Raw genomic sequence first — 18958 nt, 5'->3', positions numbered from 1 at the left:
AGCCCAAAAGTGCTTCGTTTTGTTAAAATGAATCAAATAGGTTCCTATCTACATCAATAAAAAATTTCCCCAGAGCAAAAGATGCTGTGAGCAAAGAGACGATCTACAGCCTGTCATGGTGACACACATGCTCCTAGCACTCTGGAAGCTGAAGGAGGAAAATCACATCTGAGACAAGCTTGGTCTACACAATGAATTCCAGGCCATCCATGGTTACAAAGGAAGACCCTGTCTAAAATAGTAAACAAATTCTAGCTAAGGAGACAGATCCACCATGATTCAGATCCACAGTCCTTCACAAGGAGCAGTCTATGGCAGCGCACTCCTGTGCTGGGGGAAATAATTAACTAAAGCACCTAAAGAAGACCTGTGGTCTCCACATGTGCACTCACACACATGCACACTCACCAACAGGAAAATAATATATAGAAAATACAAAACTCCAAACATTAAACATAACAAATTATCTAACCAACAAATGTGTTAAAGAAGCAAATAGATAATTCTCAAAAAGAAAAAAATATATAGACAAGAAATATCTGAAAAAGTTTTCATCGTCAGGGAAATGTAAATTAGAACAGCTTCCTTCTCACTCAGGTAAGAACAGCTGTCGCTGTCAGATCAAGTGCTGCCACTCTGCAGGTAAAGAGGCCCTAAGGAGGGACACAAACTGGCACCATCTGCAGAAATTAGTATCAAAATTCTTAAAGACAAAACAACAAACAAAATTAAACAAGTTAAAACTAAAACTGCTGCAGGATCCAGTATCCCGCACCTGGGATTCTACGTCAGTATACTAGAGACTTGCACACCCACTGTCATTGTCATGTTATTCACAGTAAGTGGCACCAGCCTACATGCCCATCAACAGATAGAAAATGTGGCACATAAAAAATGAAACTCAACCATATGAAGAATGAAATCCTGACATTGGCAGGAAAATGGAAGGAGCTGGAAATCATGAAACAAGTCAGCCTCAGAAAACCAAATATTCCTGTATTTTTTATATGCAGAATCTGGACTTAAATTTCTACAAATGCTTGTGTGTGTATCCATATTGACAAAGCATAAAGAGGAATGTAAGAGGGGAGGGGTATATATGAAAGAAAGTGCCCAAGAGTGCAATGGAACACATGTGCATTAAGAAACCCTAAAGGAGGGGAGGGGATAGGAGACACCACAAAAGGAAGGTTGACTGGTGGGGCTGTGGGGAGGGTTACAAATAAGAACAAAGAATAACATGTATTTGTAACAAGGACATAAGGAGACCCATCAACCTGTATGCTAACTTAAGGACTAAAGACAAACAAGGGCCAAAGAGATGGTTCAATAGTTGTGGCTCCTGAGCAAGTGAGGACCAGAGTTCAGAACCCATGTAAGCGCACTGGCCCACTTGTAATCCTGGTGGACAGGAGGCCGTCAGGGAGGCCCCAGAGCATGCCGGCAGCCACCTTAGCCAGAACAGTAAGGTGCAGGTCCAGAAGAGTAGCTGCCTTAACAAGGCAGGCAGAACTAACTACCAAGGAAAACATTTGTTAACCCTGTGCATGCACTTGCACACATACAAACATGTGCAGACACCACACATGCAATAGAACAGGGGGGCAGGGAAAGTCAAAAACGGAGGGAAAAAACACCTTTAAATACTTATTTAGAGAGCAATTTGCAAATTCACCTGGCATAACAAAAGACCTAGAATATCAAAATCTATTCTCAACAACAAGAACACTTTTGCAGGAATCACCATCTCTGACTTCAAGCTATATTACAAAACAATTGTGTTAAAAACCACATGGTACTGGTACAGAGATAGTCATGTAGATCAATGTAACAGAATAGAAGATCCAGAAATAAACTCTCACACATATGGTCACTTGATTTTTGACAAAGGAGCTGAAAGCATTCAATGGAAAAAGGACAGCCTCTTCAACAAATGGTGTTGGCTCAACTGGCAATCAGCATACAGAAAAATGAAAACAGACCCTTTCTTATCTCCTTGTACAAAGCTCAAGTGCAAGTGGATCAAAGATCTCCACATTAAACCAGGTACACTGAAACTACTAGAAGAGAAAGTAGGGAAAACCTTAGAACTCATAGGCACAGGAGAAAATTTCCTAAACAGAACACCAATGGCTTGTGCTCTAAGGTCAAAGCTTGACACAAATGGGACTTAATGAGATTGCAAAGTTTCTGTAAGGCTAAGAACACTGTCAAGAAAACAAAATGGCAGCCAACAGATTGGGAAAAGACCTTTACCAATCCTACATCTGATTGAGGTCTAATATCCAATATATACAAAGAACTCAAGAAGTTAGACTCCAGAGAATCAAACAATCCTATTAAAAAATAGGGTACAGAGTTAAATAAAGATTTCTCAATTGAGGAATATCAAATGGCTTAGAAGCACCTAAGGAAATGCTCAAGATCCCTAATCATCAGGGAAATGCAAATCAAAACAACCCTGAGATTCCACCTCATACCAGTCAGAATGGCTAAGATAAAAACAGGTGACAGCAGATGCTGGCGAGGATTCGGAGAAAGAGGAACACTTCTCCACTGCTGGTGGGGTTGTAAGCTTGTACAACCACTCTGGAAATCAGTCTAGCGATTCCTCAGAAAATTGGACATAGTACTACCTGAAGACCCAGTAATTCCACTTCTGGGCATATACCCCAAAGATGCTCCAACATACAATAAGGACACATGCTCCACCATGTTCATAGCAGCCTTATTTATAATAGCCAGAAGCTGGAAAGAACCCAGATGTCCTTCAGTAGATGAATGGATACAAAAATTGTGGTATAGTACACAATGGAGTACTATGCAGCTATTAGAAATAATGACTTTATGAAATTCCTAGGCAAATGGATGCATCTAGAGAACATCACCCTGAGTGAGGTAACCCAGTCACAAAAGAGCAGACATAATATGCAGTCACTGATAATTGGGTACTAGTCCCAGAAAGCTCTGAATACCCAAGAAACAACTCACAGACCATATGAAGCTCAAAAAAACCAGAAAGGCCAAAAAGTGGGAGCTCAGTTCTTCTTAGAAAAAAAAAAAAAACAGTAAATGTATAGCACCCTCTCAGAGTGGGGTACACCTAGACCTTAAATCATTAATAACTCAAGAACTAAGAATACAGCCTGTGGCAATTCTTGGTATTTAAAAGCCATTATTTTTAATCTATACACACCAAGAAAACTTTGACTATTTTCATACATTTTATGTTTTGTTTTACATACATTTTATGGTCATTGTAACTAGTAAGACTTCAATGCATACTATCAAACCTTTAAAAAAATTAAGTACTGACAAAAATATATTCATATAGTTTTATGCCAAACTGCCTTTAAAAGTCTGTACATCTATCTATCTATCTTTATTAAAATAAAGCTGTAAGGAAAAAAAAGAACAAATAGTGTTAGTAGAAGATGAAATTTGGAGATTCTGACTATGTAATGAAGAGAAAATGCACCTTATCACTTTATAGCTTAAAAGTCTTCCTTTAGTTTCTTTAGGGGGGTTAAGAGAAAGACTAACCTTCACTGTTTAAGCATTTTAATAAATACATGAGACATTTGGGTTTAAAATAAAACTTACTTAGTCACTATGTAACAATTATTGCTAAATGCTGATTCTATAGAAAAAATCCAACTCATTCAATTTTAAACTAGTTTCCTATAGTTATGAATTATCATGGGTCACCTGATACTACTATGGTTCTCAACCTGTGGGTCACAACCCCTCTGCCGTCTTGTGGTGTATATATGTAGAAATGTACACCAGTCATAGAAGTCCACAACACGGTCAGACTCCTGTACCAGGCTCTCAGCCCTTTCACAAGGAGTCACAGATAAGATATCCTGCATATCAGACATTTATATTATGACTCATAACAGGAACAAAGTTACAATTGTGAAGTAGCAATGAAATAGTTTTATGGCTGGGGGTCAGCACAACATGAGAAACTGTATTATTACATGGCCACAGCATTAGGAAGGCTGAGAGCCACTTCTCTACTGGTTATTTTTTGTCAATTCAGATAGTAAAATTAGGATCTAGGATGTGACAACTGGCTGCCAATAGTGATGTCACTGCCACCCTCAGAACCACACTGTTGCTGCTTGCATCTCTGAACCAAGTAAACCACTGTGTCATGTAGCAAGGACTGACAAAAAGAGGATTTACTCCTGCTGCTGCGTTTGTGACACACGGTGTTGGTCCTGAACTCTACCTCCTGAGTTCTAGGTTTAGTGGAGGTGACCAACACGCCTAGGTCAAGACTTGTGGTCTCAGTGTATACCTGTTTTTTAAATTTTCTTACTTTAATAAATATTGAGTAGACATAAAAGAGTGCCTTGTCACTACTGTATAAAATGCAGACAATGTCACTCATATCCAGTTTGATGTCTGGCCTGTTCCTCCCGCTTCTGAGGTCTCTTCAGTATGTTCCTCTCTCCCCTTTATCACCTCTCATGAACACCAGTCTGCCTTTCACTCATCTTTCCCTCGGTGTTCTATATAAACACACACACAATAGGGTGTAGACATATAGAAATGTACACAAGTCATACCAGGCTCTCAGCCCTTTGCTTCTTCATAGCAGAGAAAATCACTACCCAGCCTTTATACACTGATTCCCAGCAGGTCTGTGGTCATGAACAGCATCCTGTTTCATTTCCTAGACAATGGCAGTGTTTTCCTAAGCAGTTTCAACAGCAGTGCCTCTCCTCAGGAGCAGTGGAGAAGGGTAACCACCGCACACTCTGCTTCTACCTGGCACCAACAGTGTCTGCACAGCCCTCAAAGGTTCGAAAGGCCTCACTGCGGTTCTCTGGGTTTGTCCAGCCATGTTTGCAGTGCCTGGGTTCCATGTTTTGGGAAATGTCTGACTCCATCTCAAGATCAGACACTAGTAGTCACTGCTCCACGGGAACCCTAAAAGTGACGAACGGTGCCCAGAGACAAAGTCGCTGGACCGACAGACAAGCAGCACATGAGGCAGCACAGTAAGAGGCACTGGGTGCTGGGAGGCAGTCATTACCTGCTCCTTGATGTCCTGAAGCTGCTGCTGCAGCTTCTGCACATCTGCGTTGACATTGGTGTTGTCCTTGTCCTTCTGCAGCACTGGGATGTTCCCACTTGCTAGAACAGAGTCCACGGAAAACCTTCTTAGTTATTACTGCTTTAACATCGTGACTTATTTCTGAACTTTTAATTATTTAAAAAACAAAACTGTGGGGCTAAAGACTGGTGGCGGTCGAGTGCCTTCATGCCATGGATTCTATAAGCTTCACAACAGAACAAAGGAGGGTCTTCTTCAAAACTGTGCTTCATACTGAGAGAAAAGATATGGTAGTGACATCTAGGTAACACTCATTTATAATCTTAAAGAAAAACAAGGTTTGGGGGCTAGGGAAGATGCTTGGTGGCTAAATGTACACAATGCTCTTAGAGAGCCAGAGCTTAGCTCTCAGCACCTATGTCACATGACTCCCAGCCACCTATAACTCCAGCTCCAGGAGGATTCAATGCCCCGAACCTTTATGGGCACCTGCACATACATTTCTGCACACATAATTAAAAACAAAAACAGAAACAGAAAGCCAGACATGGTAATGCATGACTGCAGCTGCAACACTCACAAGACTGAAGACAAGAGTACTGCCATTAGGTCAAGTCAGCCTGGACTACATAGCAAGACCTTGGGGGCGGGGGGGGACGGGGTGTAGAGGTGGGGAGAAAAAGAGGTTTGCAGCAAAAGAGAACTTCTAAGTCTTGAAGGGCTCTACTCGCTTCTTCTGAAGCTCAAAACATACACTCCTTTTTCTCTGCAATATGGGCCACTAGAATCATAGCAAAGTAGCTACTAAAGGAGTGCTAATCAGTCTCTTAGATGACATTTTAAAAATTGTGTCTTCCTTTCTAGACAAGGTTCACATGGCCCAGACTAGCCTTGAACTCACCATGTAACCAAGGCTGGCCATAAACTCCTGATCCTACTTCTCCCTCCCAAGTGTTCAGACTACAGGGAGCACCCGCCATGCTTGGATGGGGATGATGATGAAGACAGTGAGTATTCAGACAGGGTCTTTCTATATAGCTTTGGTGGGTCTCAGGCTCATGATGATGAAGTTGATCATTCAGATAGGGTCTTACTGTGTAATGACTGGCCTAAAACTCACTACTTAGAATATGCTGGCCTTAAACTCAGAGATCTGCCTACCTCTGTCTCTTAGGTACTAGGATTAAAAGCATGTGCCAGAGCAGATGCAGAGACCCATAGTCAAACAGTAGGCAGAGCTCAAGGAACCCCTACAAGAAGGGGAAGAAATACCATAGGAGCCAGAGGGACTGAGGACATCACCAGAACAGTCACAGGATCAACTAAGCAGGGCTCATAGGGGCTCAGAGACTGAAGTGACAATCACAGAGCCTGGCTGGGTCCGAGATAGGCCCTCTGCATCTATGACATGGTTGTGCAGTTCTGTGTGGGAGGGAGCTGTGTCTCTTACTGGGTTGCTTCATCCAGCCTTGATAGGGGGGTTGATGGGGGTTATACCATGTTTGGTTGATGTCCCTCAGAGGGCTGCTCTTTTCTGAAGGAAATGGAGGAGTGGATGGAGGGAGAAGTGTTCTCTACAGTGGGATTACAAGCAAGCATGCACCACCCAAGCCCGACCCTCCTTTCTTTTTGCCAAGATTTCCTTATTGTTAACAATTTGGTCTGAAAAGTTCAGAAAGCTGTAAATATGAGTTTACCTGCCCTGCTCTGAATATCCTTGACTTTTTATTCTAGCTAATACCCATGCCCAAGAATTTCATTCTTCTCTCTTTGTGAAAAAGGCAAGAGCTTTGGGCAGAGGTGTATGTAGCAATGTTCTTCCTCATCTATTTACAAAACATGTTTTAAAAAAACCAAGAATCAAATAAATTCTCAGGTACCTGTACATAAGGGAACGGAATCAGGATGTCAGGCTTACATGGTATGCTCTTTACCTGCTGAGCCAGCTCCCTGACTGTGCTGGTTTGAATAGAAATGGCTCCCATAGGCTCATAGATCTGAATGCTTGTCATCAGAGAATGGTACTACTTGACAGGGATTAGGAGGCGCAGCCTTGTTGGAGGAACTGTTTTTCTAGAGGTGGGCTTTAGGGTTCCAAAAACCCAAGCCAATACCAGAGTTGCTTCCTGCTACCTGTAGATCCAGACACAGACCATGATGATAATGAACTAACTCTAAAATTGTAAGCGAGCCCCAATTAGATAAGTTCCTTTAAGTAGGAGGCAGGATTTGGGAATAAAAGCCAACAGTTGACTGCTTACTAAGCATCAACAATGTCACCATGAAATCAAAGGAAAAAATTTGAAAGTTAATTATTTTCATCTCTCTACTTGTCTGTGTTATAATTCAGCTTACTCTGTCCCTAATAATTACTATCCAATGTAATACATGCAATTTAGATTATCTTGCAAGCCTGCTATGTAAAGAGACCAAGTTAATACATTTGTAAACTGAAAAAAAGAATTAAACTGGAATTCAACGCTCTGTTTTCAGATATACTAAGTTGGTCTGGTACACTGCTCATTAGTAGAGCATACGCTGAATTCATCTAACTCCCAGAAACCATCCCTGGTCCTCTGTCAATATACCTCACCTACCTTAGGTTGAACAAGGCCACAGCATCGTATAATGGACAGATACCAAGCAAGCAAGCTAAGTCCCCTCAACAGAGGACACTCACAGATCTCATCGGAGGGGTCCTCTGAGTTCTTGCCGCCACAGCACATGATGAAGGGCACCCTCCGCTCAACCACCGCCCGGCACTGCACACACTTCTTCATCAGGCTGGCACAGTCTGAAAACGAGAACACGTGAGCTGCAACGTAAACAACAACTGCCTTTCTTTCTCTGCTGTGTTTCTAGAATTTAACCACACACTGAAGCAAACATTAAAGAAGCAGACCAGACCCTGCTACAGCAAGTTTTAAAGTAAAATTCCACCTTAATATCCTGTCAGCAACCTAAGGATGGGAACTGTCTTTGTCCACTGGAACAAAGAACCTACTAGGGAAACATTTCCTAATGAACTGAATAGTGATTTTTCTTTACAAGTAAAGATTTCCAAATTATGAAGTTTAGCTGGGAATAGTGGTATTCAATTATAATCCTGTCTCAAAAGTCCATAAAAAAGTAAATAAACAAGCAAAAAAAAATCTTAACACTTAGAAAATGGAGAAAAATACCATTGACACATTCATCAATATTGGACCTATAAAGGAGGAAGCTACGGTGATCACCACACACACTGTAAGCATGTGCATTTGCTATTTCCCTTCAGTGGGAAGCTCAAGCTCTTGATATGGCCGTGGCTATTTAACATGATACATTCACTCGGCCCTTCGCTCACTCAGAGTTTCCTCCGCCTCCCTAAAATATGATGGCCAAATGTTAATTCCCTAGGAACATTTTCTACAATCCATAGTTTATTCTTCCCTTCCCTTCTCTTGGGTCACCTGATGCACTGCTTCAGAGTAGCTAGGTAAATGTTTCCACAAGACTGTCTTTCTCATGGTAAATTTTCAAAAACCGTATTTCAGGAGCCTTTCTCGCTATAGAGAAGAAACACTGCGGCTAGAGAGTGGGCTTAGGGCAGTTAGGAACACTGGCTGCTCTTCCTGAAAATCCAGATTGAGTTCCCACATGGCAGCCATCTGCAAATTGCAGTATGGGGCAGGCTAGCACCCTCTCCTGGCCTCCTAAGGTACTGCATGTACATAGTGCACAGACACACATTTAAGCAAAACATACGCACAGACTACAAATTAAAAATCTCTTAAAGAAAGAATACTATCTAAGCATAATACACATTATTGATCATTCATATCATCCTACATTTGAACTTGTTAATTATAAAATAAAAAATAGTAAGTCAACATGTTCTTTTTTAAAATCAGCATTTACCATGTAAGTAAGTATGCTTTATTTCAAACTTTATCAGCCTTGGAATCGTGGGCGTGAACAGGGTGGGCTATATACTTCTAATGATGACACACTAGGTGTAGAATTATGGTCCAGCCTGACACCTGTTCATATGAAACATGAACATAGAACAGTCCCACACTTGATGATGTATCATGCAGTTACATGTAGCCCGTCAACCTTGGGCACTAACAAATCTAGCCTGAAATTTGTCTTCAGTCTGGGGGCAGACTTTTTTCTTAAAAGATAAATGTATTATATACTAATCAAACAGCACACTAATCAAAAATCACATGGACTTTCTGTAACTTTTTAATTATATATTTCTAAAAAACTGAATTTTCTAAATAAATAAATAGCCAGCCTCTTCAAAAAGGATAAAACTCTTCCTTTGAGTGATCAAGGTACTTTATGCTCTTCCAGACTACAGCACTCTGCTAATATCACTGGCATGGGTTCTGAACTGAACACTTTAGCATATACCCATTGTAAGAGGCTGTTTACCTCAGCCATAAGTAAGTGATTAGGAGCATGTCTAGGAGCAGTGTGGGGCACACAGGCAATTCCTGTACTTGGAGACAGAAGTAGGAAGAGCAAAAGCTCAAGGTTAGCCTGGGTTACATGTAAAACCCTGTCTAAAAACCAAACAAACAAAGAGTTTAGGGCTGGGATGTAGCTCTGAAGCAGAACACTTGCTGAACATGCATGCAAGAGGTCTTAGGAATGACCCCAAGAACCATCAATAAAATAATAAAACTAATGACTGTGCTGAAGGTTAAATTATGATACAATTAAAAAAAGAGTAAAATGTCTAGTTCAGATTAAAAGTTCAAAGTTAGCTAGTACACTACAAAGCAAGAATCTTATAGAAGTTTTGGAAACCCTTGGGGGAAAATAAAATATTAAGGCTCAGGGGCTGTGTACTCAATTCTAATGGTTATCATTCAGGCCTCAGACAGGCATTACTTGGTCTACAGTAGGGAGGGACCAACAAGTCTGCCCCAAAGCCTGCTCATGTAAACGAGCCTCTGCTGAACACATACACAGCTGCCATGCTCACTCCTGCACTGCAGTGAGAGAGGTGAGTAGTTACTGCAAAAGCCATGTGGTCCACAAAGCCAAAACACATCTGTTCTTATACAGAGAAAGTTTGCCAGCCTCTGGTGTACCTAACAGAGGGAATGTCTGTCTATGTTCTTTCTGACAGCCGATGGCAGTCTTTACACCAGCCTTGGTAAAGGGAAACAATTACTTGAGTTAGACTGTCAACAGTACAAACCCTTGACCTATTATTTAGTTGTCTATCAGAATGAAAAAACTTAAAACAAAAATAAAGACAAAACACCAGTATTCCAGGGCTCAGTGGGTAAAGTATCTATGGCCAAGCTTGACCATCTGAGTTTGAGTTCCAGAACCTACATGGTAGAAGAAAGAACTAGCTCCCTCAAGTGTCCTCAGACTCCCCTAATATACGTTAGTTACAAACGCATAGGTACATATTCGACCTACAGACACACATATAAATAACTAAAGATGAGATAAAATTTAACCCAACATTTAAAGGGCATCTATACCAATGAGACACAATCACTATGTAATCTGTGTGCTATTCTGCTTAGATAACATATTAAAAACCAGTATTTATTGACTAACCTATTTATAATATAAAATACCATTTAAAGAAAGTATTAAACGTTTTGAAATCTTTTACTGATAAGTAAAACAAAACAAACAAAAATACCAGCAAAAGAAAGAATTTCAAACCCTGTAAGATATAAGAGAGATATAAAATCCCAAGGCCTTCAAGATTAATGTCCTTAAGAGAGCAGTTTCTCAACCTGTGGCTTTGGAGGTTGAACAACCCTTTCACAGGGGTACACATCAGATACCCTGCATCTCACACTGTGGTAAGAATTACATTGTGGTTCTTAACAATAATAAATCACAGTTATGAAGAGGCAGCAAAAATAATTTTATGGTTGAGGACATCACAGCATGAGGAACAGCATTACGAAGTTTAAGAACAATGATTTAAAGCATCTCAAAAGCTTCAATGTTGCCCTCCCAAAGAAAAGACTTATTAAATTTCTAACAGTTAAAATAACAAAATTACACCCCCAAACAACAAAGCTGTAAAAGCCCGAGGAACCGGGCAGGACACAGGGAAGGTACTCTGGGACAAACCACCACTGTTATATGCAAAAAGGATGGATTATATGTTGTAATTGTTTTAGAAGTAAGTTTTGACTGTGTGTGAAAGAGAGAGATCCTTTTAAGGTAATACAAAAAAAAAAATTCAAAAACAAATGAGTAAACAAAAACACACCAAAAAAGCCAAAATGAATTTTTAAAAAGTCCAATCTGATAGAACATAAAATTTCGGTGGTCAAATTATTCAGTATACTCTGTCGCTTAAAACTAGAAACCAAAAGGTACTAAATGTTCGTCTAGCTTTTCTGTAGGTAGGTTGTCCGATAAACAAACATCAAAGATGTGGTCGTTTACTTTTGTTTCTATGGTAACGCTGGGCAGGGTCCCAACAGGCTACTTACTCTCACAAGCACACATGTGCCCACAAGGCTGAAAGAGAACAGCTGCTTTCTTGTCGGAGCATACCACACATTCTTCAATCTACAGCAAGAAAAAGCAGGGTGAGCAAGTGCAGAGAGATCCTGTCACCCCAGCAGCTTGGCCGCCATGTCCTTCCCACGTCAGAAGCCCACTCACTGGCTCCCTGCCTGCTCTCTTTCACAGTACTGGTTGCCTAGTTTAATGGGCTATTTCTGCACCCCTCTCCTACCTGACAGGAAGAGCCGTGTAGAAAGGTTCCATTTCGACTGAGGTCAGGGACAAGGAACTAAATGTTAGTTTCCTTTTAGTTTTAGTTTTATTTTTCCCAAAAACTTTAGGAAAATGTTAATAAACATTAAAGCAAATGACTGTGAGCAGACCAACAACAAAACCCAGATTAGTCAAACTGCTGCGTCCATCGGGGGATCCTTCACAAATGACCCCTCTTAGGATCTGGCTAATCCCTGTGCTTCAGATCATTCCTCACCCGCCCTGTCACCACCTCACTAAGTCCTTAAGTCTTCCACAACCAACTTTTAATTTCACCTGGACCTCATCCACAACTTGTGCACGGTGACAACGCCACCTGTGGCTCCTTTGCCTTCCGGCTCGTACGCTGCCTTAGATTCACTTTGTTTTCCAAACAGCCTACCTTTCCTCAGTCAGCCACACTTAGCCACCTTTTATTTATTAGTATTATTATCCAGAAATGACCACCTCTACTATAAACACAATGCAACCACTAAAACACCGTGTCCTTGCTTGTTTTCCTGTATATGTGTTCTCCCAGCCTGTGACTCAGTATTTACATGGAGTCCGCATACCTGCCACACTAGGTTACTGCAGTGAAACCTGGTTGGTCTCTGATATTCTTGAACTAAAAATACCACCAATACCAATAAATTGCCTAATACTATTTATAAGACTTTAAACAATAGAGCAAGCCGACCTAATAAACTGCTCACCTATCTTTTCTCCTAGTAAAAGAAAGTCTTTCTAAGCACCACACTCCCCTTTTGGACTATTCTTGGTTACCCTCCCATGTATGTAACTAATAAGAGCGTTCTGTGACTCTGACAATGTCCTCCCAGCATGCAGTGATGTCACTTAACAAAGTAATCACCTCCCACTTTGACTGTTAGCACTTTAAAAAAAAAAAAAAAAAAAAAAAAAAAAGCCCAACCTTTTATATTTCCTAATTCAACAAAAATTAATTTGTAATGATTTATACTTCCCTAATTAATGAACCATCCAAATGATTTCTCTAAAAACACTCTTTCCACTAAATATTAGTTTTAGGAATTTTCTTCAATGAAACTGTTGATTCCCCTTTAAACACTGGGGGTCACTATTTCCTTATGGTTAAAAACAGCTAGTAACCCAGCAAATCTGCTGATTGATTAGACATATCTGTTTTTTAAATTTTCCACAGATTTGAAAACTTCAGGGTACATAATACAAAGCAGAATTCAATGTATCTAAGTTGTAATCAACTCTGAAAGAAAAACAGGTGACTACATCCTAAATTCTATACTTTAGATTCAAAAGGAAAATGTAAACTAAAAACACTACACTTAAAAACCATGTATGGATTTTAAATTCTGGTAATAATAAATGTGACAAGGAACATTAATAAGATTATACTAGATATCAGTAATAAACTCTGAACTAATATTTCTAAATGTATAAATTGTGTATTATGATATTTACCTTATTAGTAAAAGCACAGTAAAATACCTATCATAGAGGAGAGAATTAGATCTCACAGAACTTTACAATACAACATAACAGCATAATACCAGCCAGTTTGTTACCTTTGTCCTGGACTGAACTTGTTCTTTACAAATGAGACATTTCTTGACCCGAGGGGAACACAAAGAACACGTCGCAATGTGTCCACACGGACCAAAAAGAGTGTCTCTCTTCATGTCTGAGCACACCATACACTCCTCTAAGGTTTCAGAATCGTTGCTAATCATAGAAGGACTCCGAGAACCCACTTGGCCACTAATAAAACAGAATATTTCAAATAAAGCCCATCCAATTTTTTTTAACATCCAGAGTGTCGTTAGCACACATAAAAACAGGTTATATTAAAAATCAAATGTCAACAACCTTATGTAAAACCTTTTTTCTATTTTTTAAATTTATAATTGCTTATTTTCACATCTCTATTGCTCAAAAGCACAGACCAAAAAGGCACATTTTCCTATTTATAACCTTTCTTCACCTTCACGTTCTTCTAACGCCAGTCAATCTCTAAACTGAAAAAGGAGTGAACTTATAATAAAGAGCTAGAAACACTAGCAAAAGGCAATTTAATGAGCTGGATGCAGTGGTACACACTCTTAATCCCAGCATTCAAGCGGCAGAGGCAGAGGCAGGTGGGTCTCTGTGAGTTCAAGACCAGCCTGGTCTACACAGTTTAATGAGTCAGAGCAACATAGGGCATCTGTCTCAAAATAAACAAACAAAAACCTCATGTAAGTGAAATTTCATTTAGAGCATGTTCTATCAACACAGACACAGCAGAAGAAACCAGAGGAATGAAACAAAAATCCCAAGTAGCACCATATTATCATTAATTAAAAACATCACCAGGGGCTGGAGAGGTGGCCCAGTGGTTAATAGCACTGACTGCTCTTCCAGAGGTCCTGAGTTCAATTCTCAACAACCACATGGTGGCTCAAACCATCTGTAATGGATCTGATGCCCTCTTCTGTGTGTCTGAAGACAGCTACAGTGTACTCACACATATAAAATAAATACTTTTTTTAAAAAAAGGAGTGACATAAAGAAAAAAGGTGAGAAAATACAAAAGCAAAGGGAAGCTACCAATATAGTCACTGATAAGAGGTCTAAAGGTCAGGAGAGATGTGTACTTTTTGTATGCCTACTAAGTTAAAAATGTATGCCAGAAACTTTAATTAAAATCACTGACATTTCACATAGGAATGTGTGAAATGACCACCTTTAGGGAAATTCCCAATCAACCCAGCAGCTCCTTTGTTCATTCTTTTAACCCTTTATTGCCAGTGGTGCAAGGTGCTAAAAGTATTACAAATTTCCCATGATATTCACTTTGTTTACAGAGAGAGTAAACTACCTTTTGCAAAAAAAATATGCTAATGTTAGTCAGAGCCTTTTTTTTTTTTTTTTTAAACTATTAAGGCTTTTCCCTACAAGTCCCCAGAGCATGCAGGATTTCTAGAGGATCAAACTAGTTTAGAGAAGTTTCTTAAGCTTAGCCATACAGTAGCACACATAATGTGGGGGCTGTAACACAAAATGAGAAACACTACATAGAGGACAGGTTTCCAAGGATGGAAGTGGACACACAGAGGTCTAAGAACCTGCAAGTCCCAAGTCCTCCCTTAGGGAGAGAATGGTAATGACATGACAGAAACTACAAACCTGACTTTTTCCTTATGACATTTTGCCAGAGCTTTGCAGAGACTTGGGTCAGGACAAAGATCCAGCGGTGATTGACCTTTCTTATTCCGAATGCTGAGGTCGGCACCATTGGCTGCCAAGAAACATGCAATAGATGCTGCACTCTTCTTCTCGGCCCCCTGGGTACCAAGTCCCATTATTAGCTGAAATCAAATGAAAAGAGTCAAGATTCCCTTACAGAAACCTGCCACCAAACATTGCTACCAATACATGTATGTGTTGGACGCGTAAGAGCGTAAGTCCTAAAGACTCATCTCTCCCCAATTCCCATTTTCCTTAATTTTCCCATATTTATGAACTGACTCTCCAATGTACAAGTGAAACAAAAGTGGCTAAACTCAGTTGGTTGCCTGCTTCCTACATGACTGATTAAGAAACTACACAAAACCAAAGTCAGGTCAACTAAGGCAGAGGGACTGAAGTACAGTTTCTGGTTAAGAAGAAATAGCCCTTTGGTTCCTACTCAGTTTAGCTCTGGGGCTGCTACCAACTAACTTCTCAATGCTTCTGAATCAAGGCAAAACTTAAAGAATGAAAAGAACCAGGATCTGATTACATCATCTGAGCTATGGACCCAAATATATCTGAAATTGTTAAAAAATATCAAGACTTGCTGAGGACCCATAGAGGCCAGGTACTTTTATGTTTTAAGTGCTATTATGATCTTACACAACAACCCATGAAGAGAAGTATGCTCCTCTGAACCTTAAAATAAGGAAAAAGAAGAAAAGAAAAACAAAGGAGTTAAAAGAATAGACCCAGAGTCTTACAAGACAACAACTCACAAACATTCAGGCCTCAGACTCATTTATACTCTTTAAGATAATAATAAAATTCATCTGAAAGTGAAAAGGCGTAAAATAGCCAAACACCTGAGACAAGGAGGACTTCTTTCACCTGATTTCAATATAAACAAAGGCTGAATCACAAAGCTATAAGATACTGGAGTGGGTTTCCCATAGCTAAGAAAGAAAATGGACAAAAAGAACAAGATGCAGCTTGTAAAAGAAAACCTCTGGATGAATAAATAGCTTACTGCTCTTGGATAAAAGCAGCAGGCACTCAAGCAGAAAGAGCCGCCACTCAACAAATGGCATAGGAAGAGTTGGCCATCCATCAGTGACAAATGAACTGCCACCCAAAACATTTGCTATACAAAAGTTCACTTGAACTTAAACGCACTAGCTCAGCTTCATAAGTTTCTATAGAAAGAAGTCTGAGTGACCTTCATTTTTCCAAAAAATGTCTTAGGACACATAAAGCATACCTAATAAAATTACATATTTTTCAACATTAAGACATTCTGTTCTTCTAAGAACATTGTCAAAAATTGAGCATGATGGCTTAAAGGTCAAGGCATAACTGGGGTTATCACAAAGTATCACTGTAAAGAGGGAAAGAAACAAGAAAGTACAACACAACTCACTTGCCGTCCCAGGGCACTACCGACACGTCTCCAAGTCTGACATCCTGCACTGCTGCCTGTGCTCTGCACTTGGAGGAGACAATATATTCCAGTGTCTAGAACTATGCAGGGACGCTTTTACTGTTTGGTTCATTCCAGATAGGGTCTCACTCTAGCCTAGGCTGGCCTAGAACTCATTATATACAATGTGGTCACAAATCCTGCCTTAGCCTAAGTGAGGGATCACATTCAAGAGTTTGCAAGTCTGTCTTTACGTATGTTAATTCTTGAAGGCCTTGAGTAAGCTGTCGTCTACATACACAAACATTCCACACCAGCTCACCCTTGTTCCTAAGCACCATGGCTCACTACCGCTCACTATCACCTGGTTGGGGAACAGAAGGCAGTGGCTGGTCAGTAGCAACATAAGCCACAGACCAGCAAAAGTGAATCACATCCTTGATATGGCCTTGTTTTCTTATTATAGAAACTATTCTTGAAGTAACTAGAAGAAAGCCAAAGACCTGGGAAGTGGGAGAAAGCTTGCCTAGTATGCATGAGGCCTGGGACTCAATCCCTAACACATCAAAAATCAAAACCACAAGAAAACAAAGAACACTAAAATTCTAATGAAAACGATTTGAGCAGACAGCTCTTCAAATACATGTGGGATTGATCAAATGAAAAGCAACTCAAAATGAACAGGCATTAGGAATTTCAAATTAAAACCATAACAGATACTCTACCCCATCCATACTGCTTAGGTTATACAGAACCAAACAACTTTTGGTAAGAGACAGAACAAATGCACTTCAGAGTGACCAATAGTAATATGAAAGTTTTATATGCCCAAGTCCATGTCTGATAAAATATTTTGTCCAGTGCAAGCCAGATGTGCAGTAGATATAAAACATGTTCCCACTAGTGGGAGGACATAATCTTTACTCACTGTGTTTTTTGAAGGCTCCCAGGCAGCATCTACCTTGCCCACATCTTGCATATCTTGTAGCTGACGAAGTTGAGACAAAGTATGATGTCTTAAAGCTTCATGCAGAGGAGTATCTCCATCCTTGTCCTGAATATCTAGTTTAGCACCTGCACGGACCAAAAGCTAAGAGAGAAAGATGCCTCATTTGGACAGTGTCCATCCCTGTAAGAAACTGCAACCTATCAGCAGTGAGCACTTGGGACGTATTTGAAATTTTAAATAGCAATGAATGTAAACACTGTTTGCTAAAATCCAATCACTTGGCAAAATGAGTTACCAATTGTCCTTATGGCGTTTCAACAATCTTCCTAATCCTTTCTACAAATACCAAAGAGCTCTAAACAACAGCATCTACAGAACCTAATGTCTGTACAGTCTTACTTGTCTTAGCAAACCATGCTTTTTGTCGTTTTGTCTCTTTTTTGTTCTAAAAAGATATATAAAATATAATTCTAAGACTTTTCAAACTTGTGGCTAATTTTTGCTGTCAACTTGTCTAGATTTGGAACAACCTAGGAAACACACCTCTGGCTGGTGTTTCTTTGAGGAAGTTTCTAGAGGTTTAACAGAGGGAGACAGACCCACATGAATGGTCCGGTGTACCAGACTGAATAATAGGGACAATAGGAAAGTGAGCCAAGGATCAGCATTCAAGTCTCTCTTTCCTGACAGGGACTTGCGCAGTGCTAAGAGACTGCACCCTCTCACACGGTAAAACTAACCAATCCTCCCTTCCGTAAGTGGCTCCTGCCAGCTATTTTGTCACAGTAAAGAGAAAAGCTACTAACAAAGGACAGTTCCAATTCTGCTACTCTGAAACAGAGAGTACAGAATGAGTGTTGCTGTCACATTTCCTGGTGACACTGGCAGTTCTTTGGTCTCCAAACTTTTAAGAGGCACTGTTTCATAAAAGTGTTTAAAGCAATACTTTTTTTAGGTATTTTGTTTGAAACCACCAAATTAGTAAATTAAATTTTTTTCAATTTGCAGCAAAGTTCCCAGGCAAAGATTTTATTTTAGTATCAACTGCACACATTAAGGGAATGTAATTATTCAAATTGTTACTTTAAATTTTCTCACAAACATTATGAGAAGTCTGAGAATAATGTGCTGAAGACTTTGAACTAGGTATTAACTCTTTAACCCACAAACACAAATGAAAGGCTCTAAGTCTTGACATGATTAAAAAGCTATTATAAGCTCATATTAACATGAATAAATACTTTACCCTAACAATCTGGGTGTGCTGCCGTTCAACAGCAAGGTGGAGGGCCGTTTGCTGGTTCACGTTCTGGATATCCAGGTTTGCATTTCCCTAACAATGAACAGATTTTAAATGGTTATATCTGAACAACAGAGAAGACCATGCAAACTGTTAGCTATTTACAAGGAATACATAGCTCATACAGATAGTGAAAACTGGACAGACAGCAAACCTACAGGTAGAACAGTAAGTGTACACATGAGTATTTCCTTTACAGTGACTACCTTAAACCAGGTCAGGGACAAAGTACACTATGGAGCTGAACAGTATTCTCTGCTACTATCCCCTGAG

General features: G+C 39.9%; 1 protein-coding gene across 4 annotated transcripts in view; it reads right to left on the bottom strand.

The window, feature by feature from the left end:
* MIB1 (MIB E3 ubiquitin protein ligase 1) overlaps positions 1 to 18958 on the bottom strand; it is a 208246-nt gene that overhangs the window by 112770 nt on the left and 76518 nt on the right. For all 4 annotated transcript variants that reach the window (XM_080920200.1, XM_080920199.1, XM_080920197.1 and 1 more), the window contains exons 14-20: positions 18632 to 18718; positions 17365 to 17526; positions 14972 to 15153; positions 13372 to 13564; positions 11539 to 11617; positions 7749 to 7862; positions 5048 to 5148 (exon numbers count right to left, since the gene is read on the bottom strand). In XM_080920200.1, coding sequence (XP_080776326.1) covers positions 5048 to 5148; positions 7749 to 7862; positions 11539 to 11617; positions 13372 to 13564; positions 14972 to 15153; positions 17365 to 17526; positions 18632 to 18718 — 918 coding nt within the window. The remainder of the gene's footprint in view (positions 1 to 5047; positions 5149 to 7748; positions 7863 to 11538; positions 11618 to 13371; positions 13565 to 14971; positions 15154 to 17364; positions 17527 to 18631; positions 18719 to 18958) is intronic.

Source organism: Micromys minutus (genome assembly GCF_963924665.1).
Source record: "Micromys minutus genome assembly, chromosome: 8".
Taxonomy (NCBI): Eukaryota; Metazoa; Chordata; class Mammalia; order Rodentia; family Muridae; genus Micromys; species Micromys minutus.
Note: the sequence above shows the minus strand (reverse complement) of the source record. Positions and strands in the feature narration are given on the sequence as shown.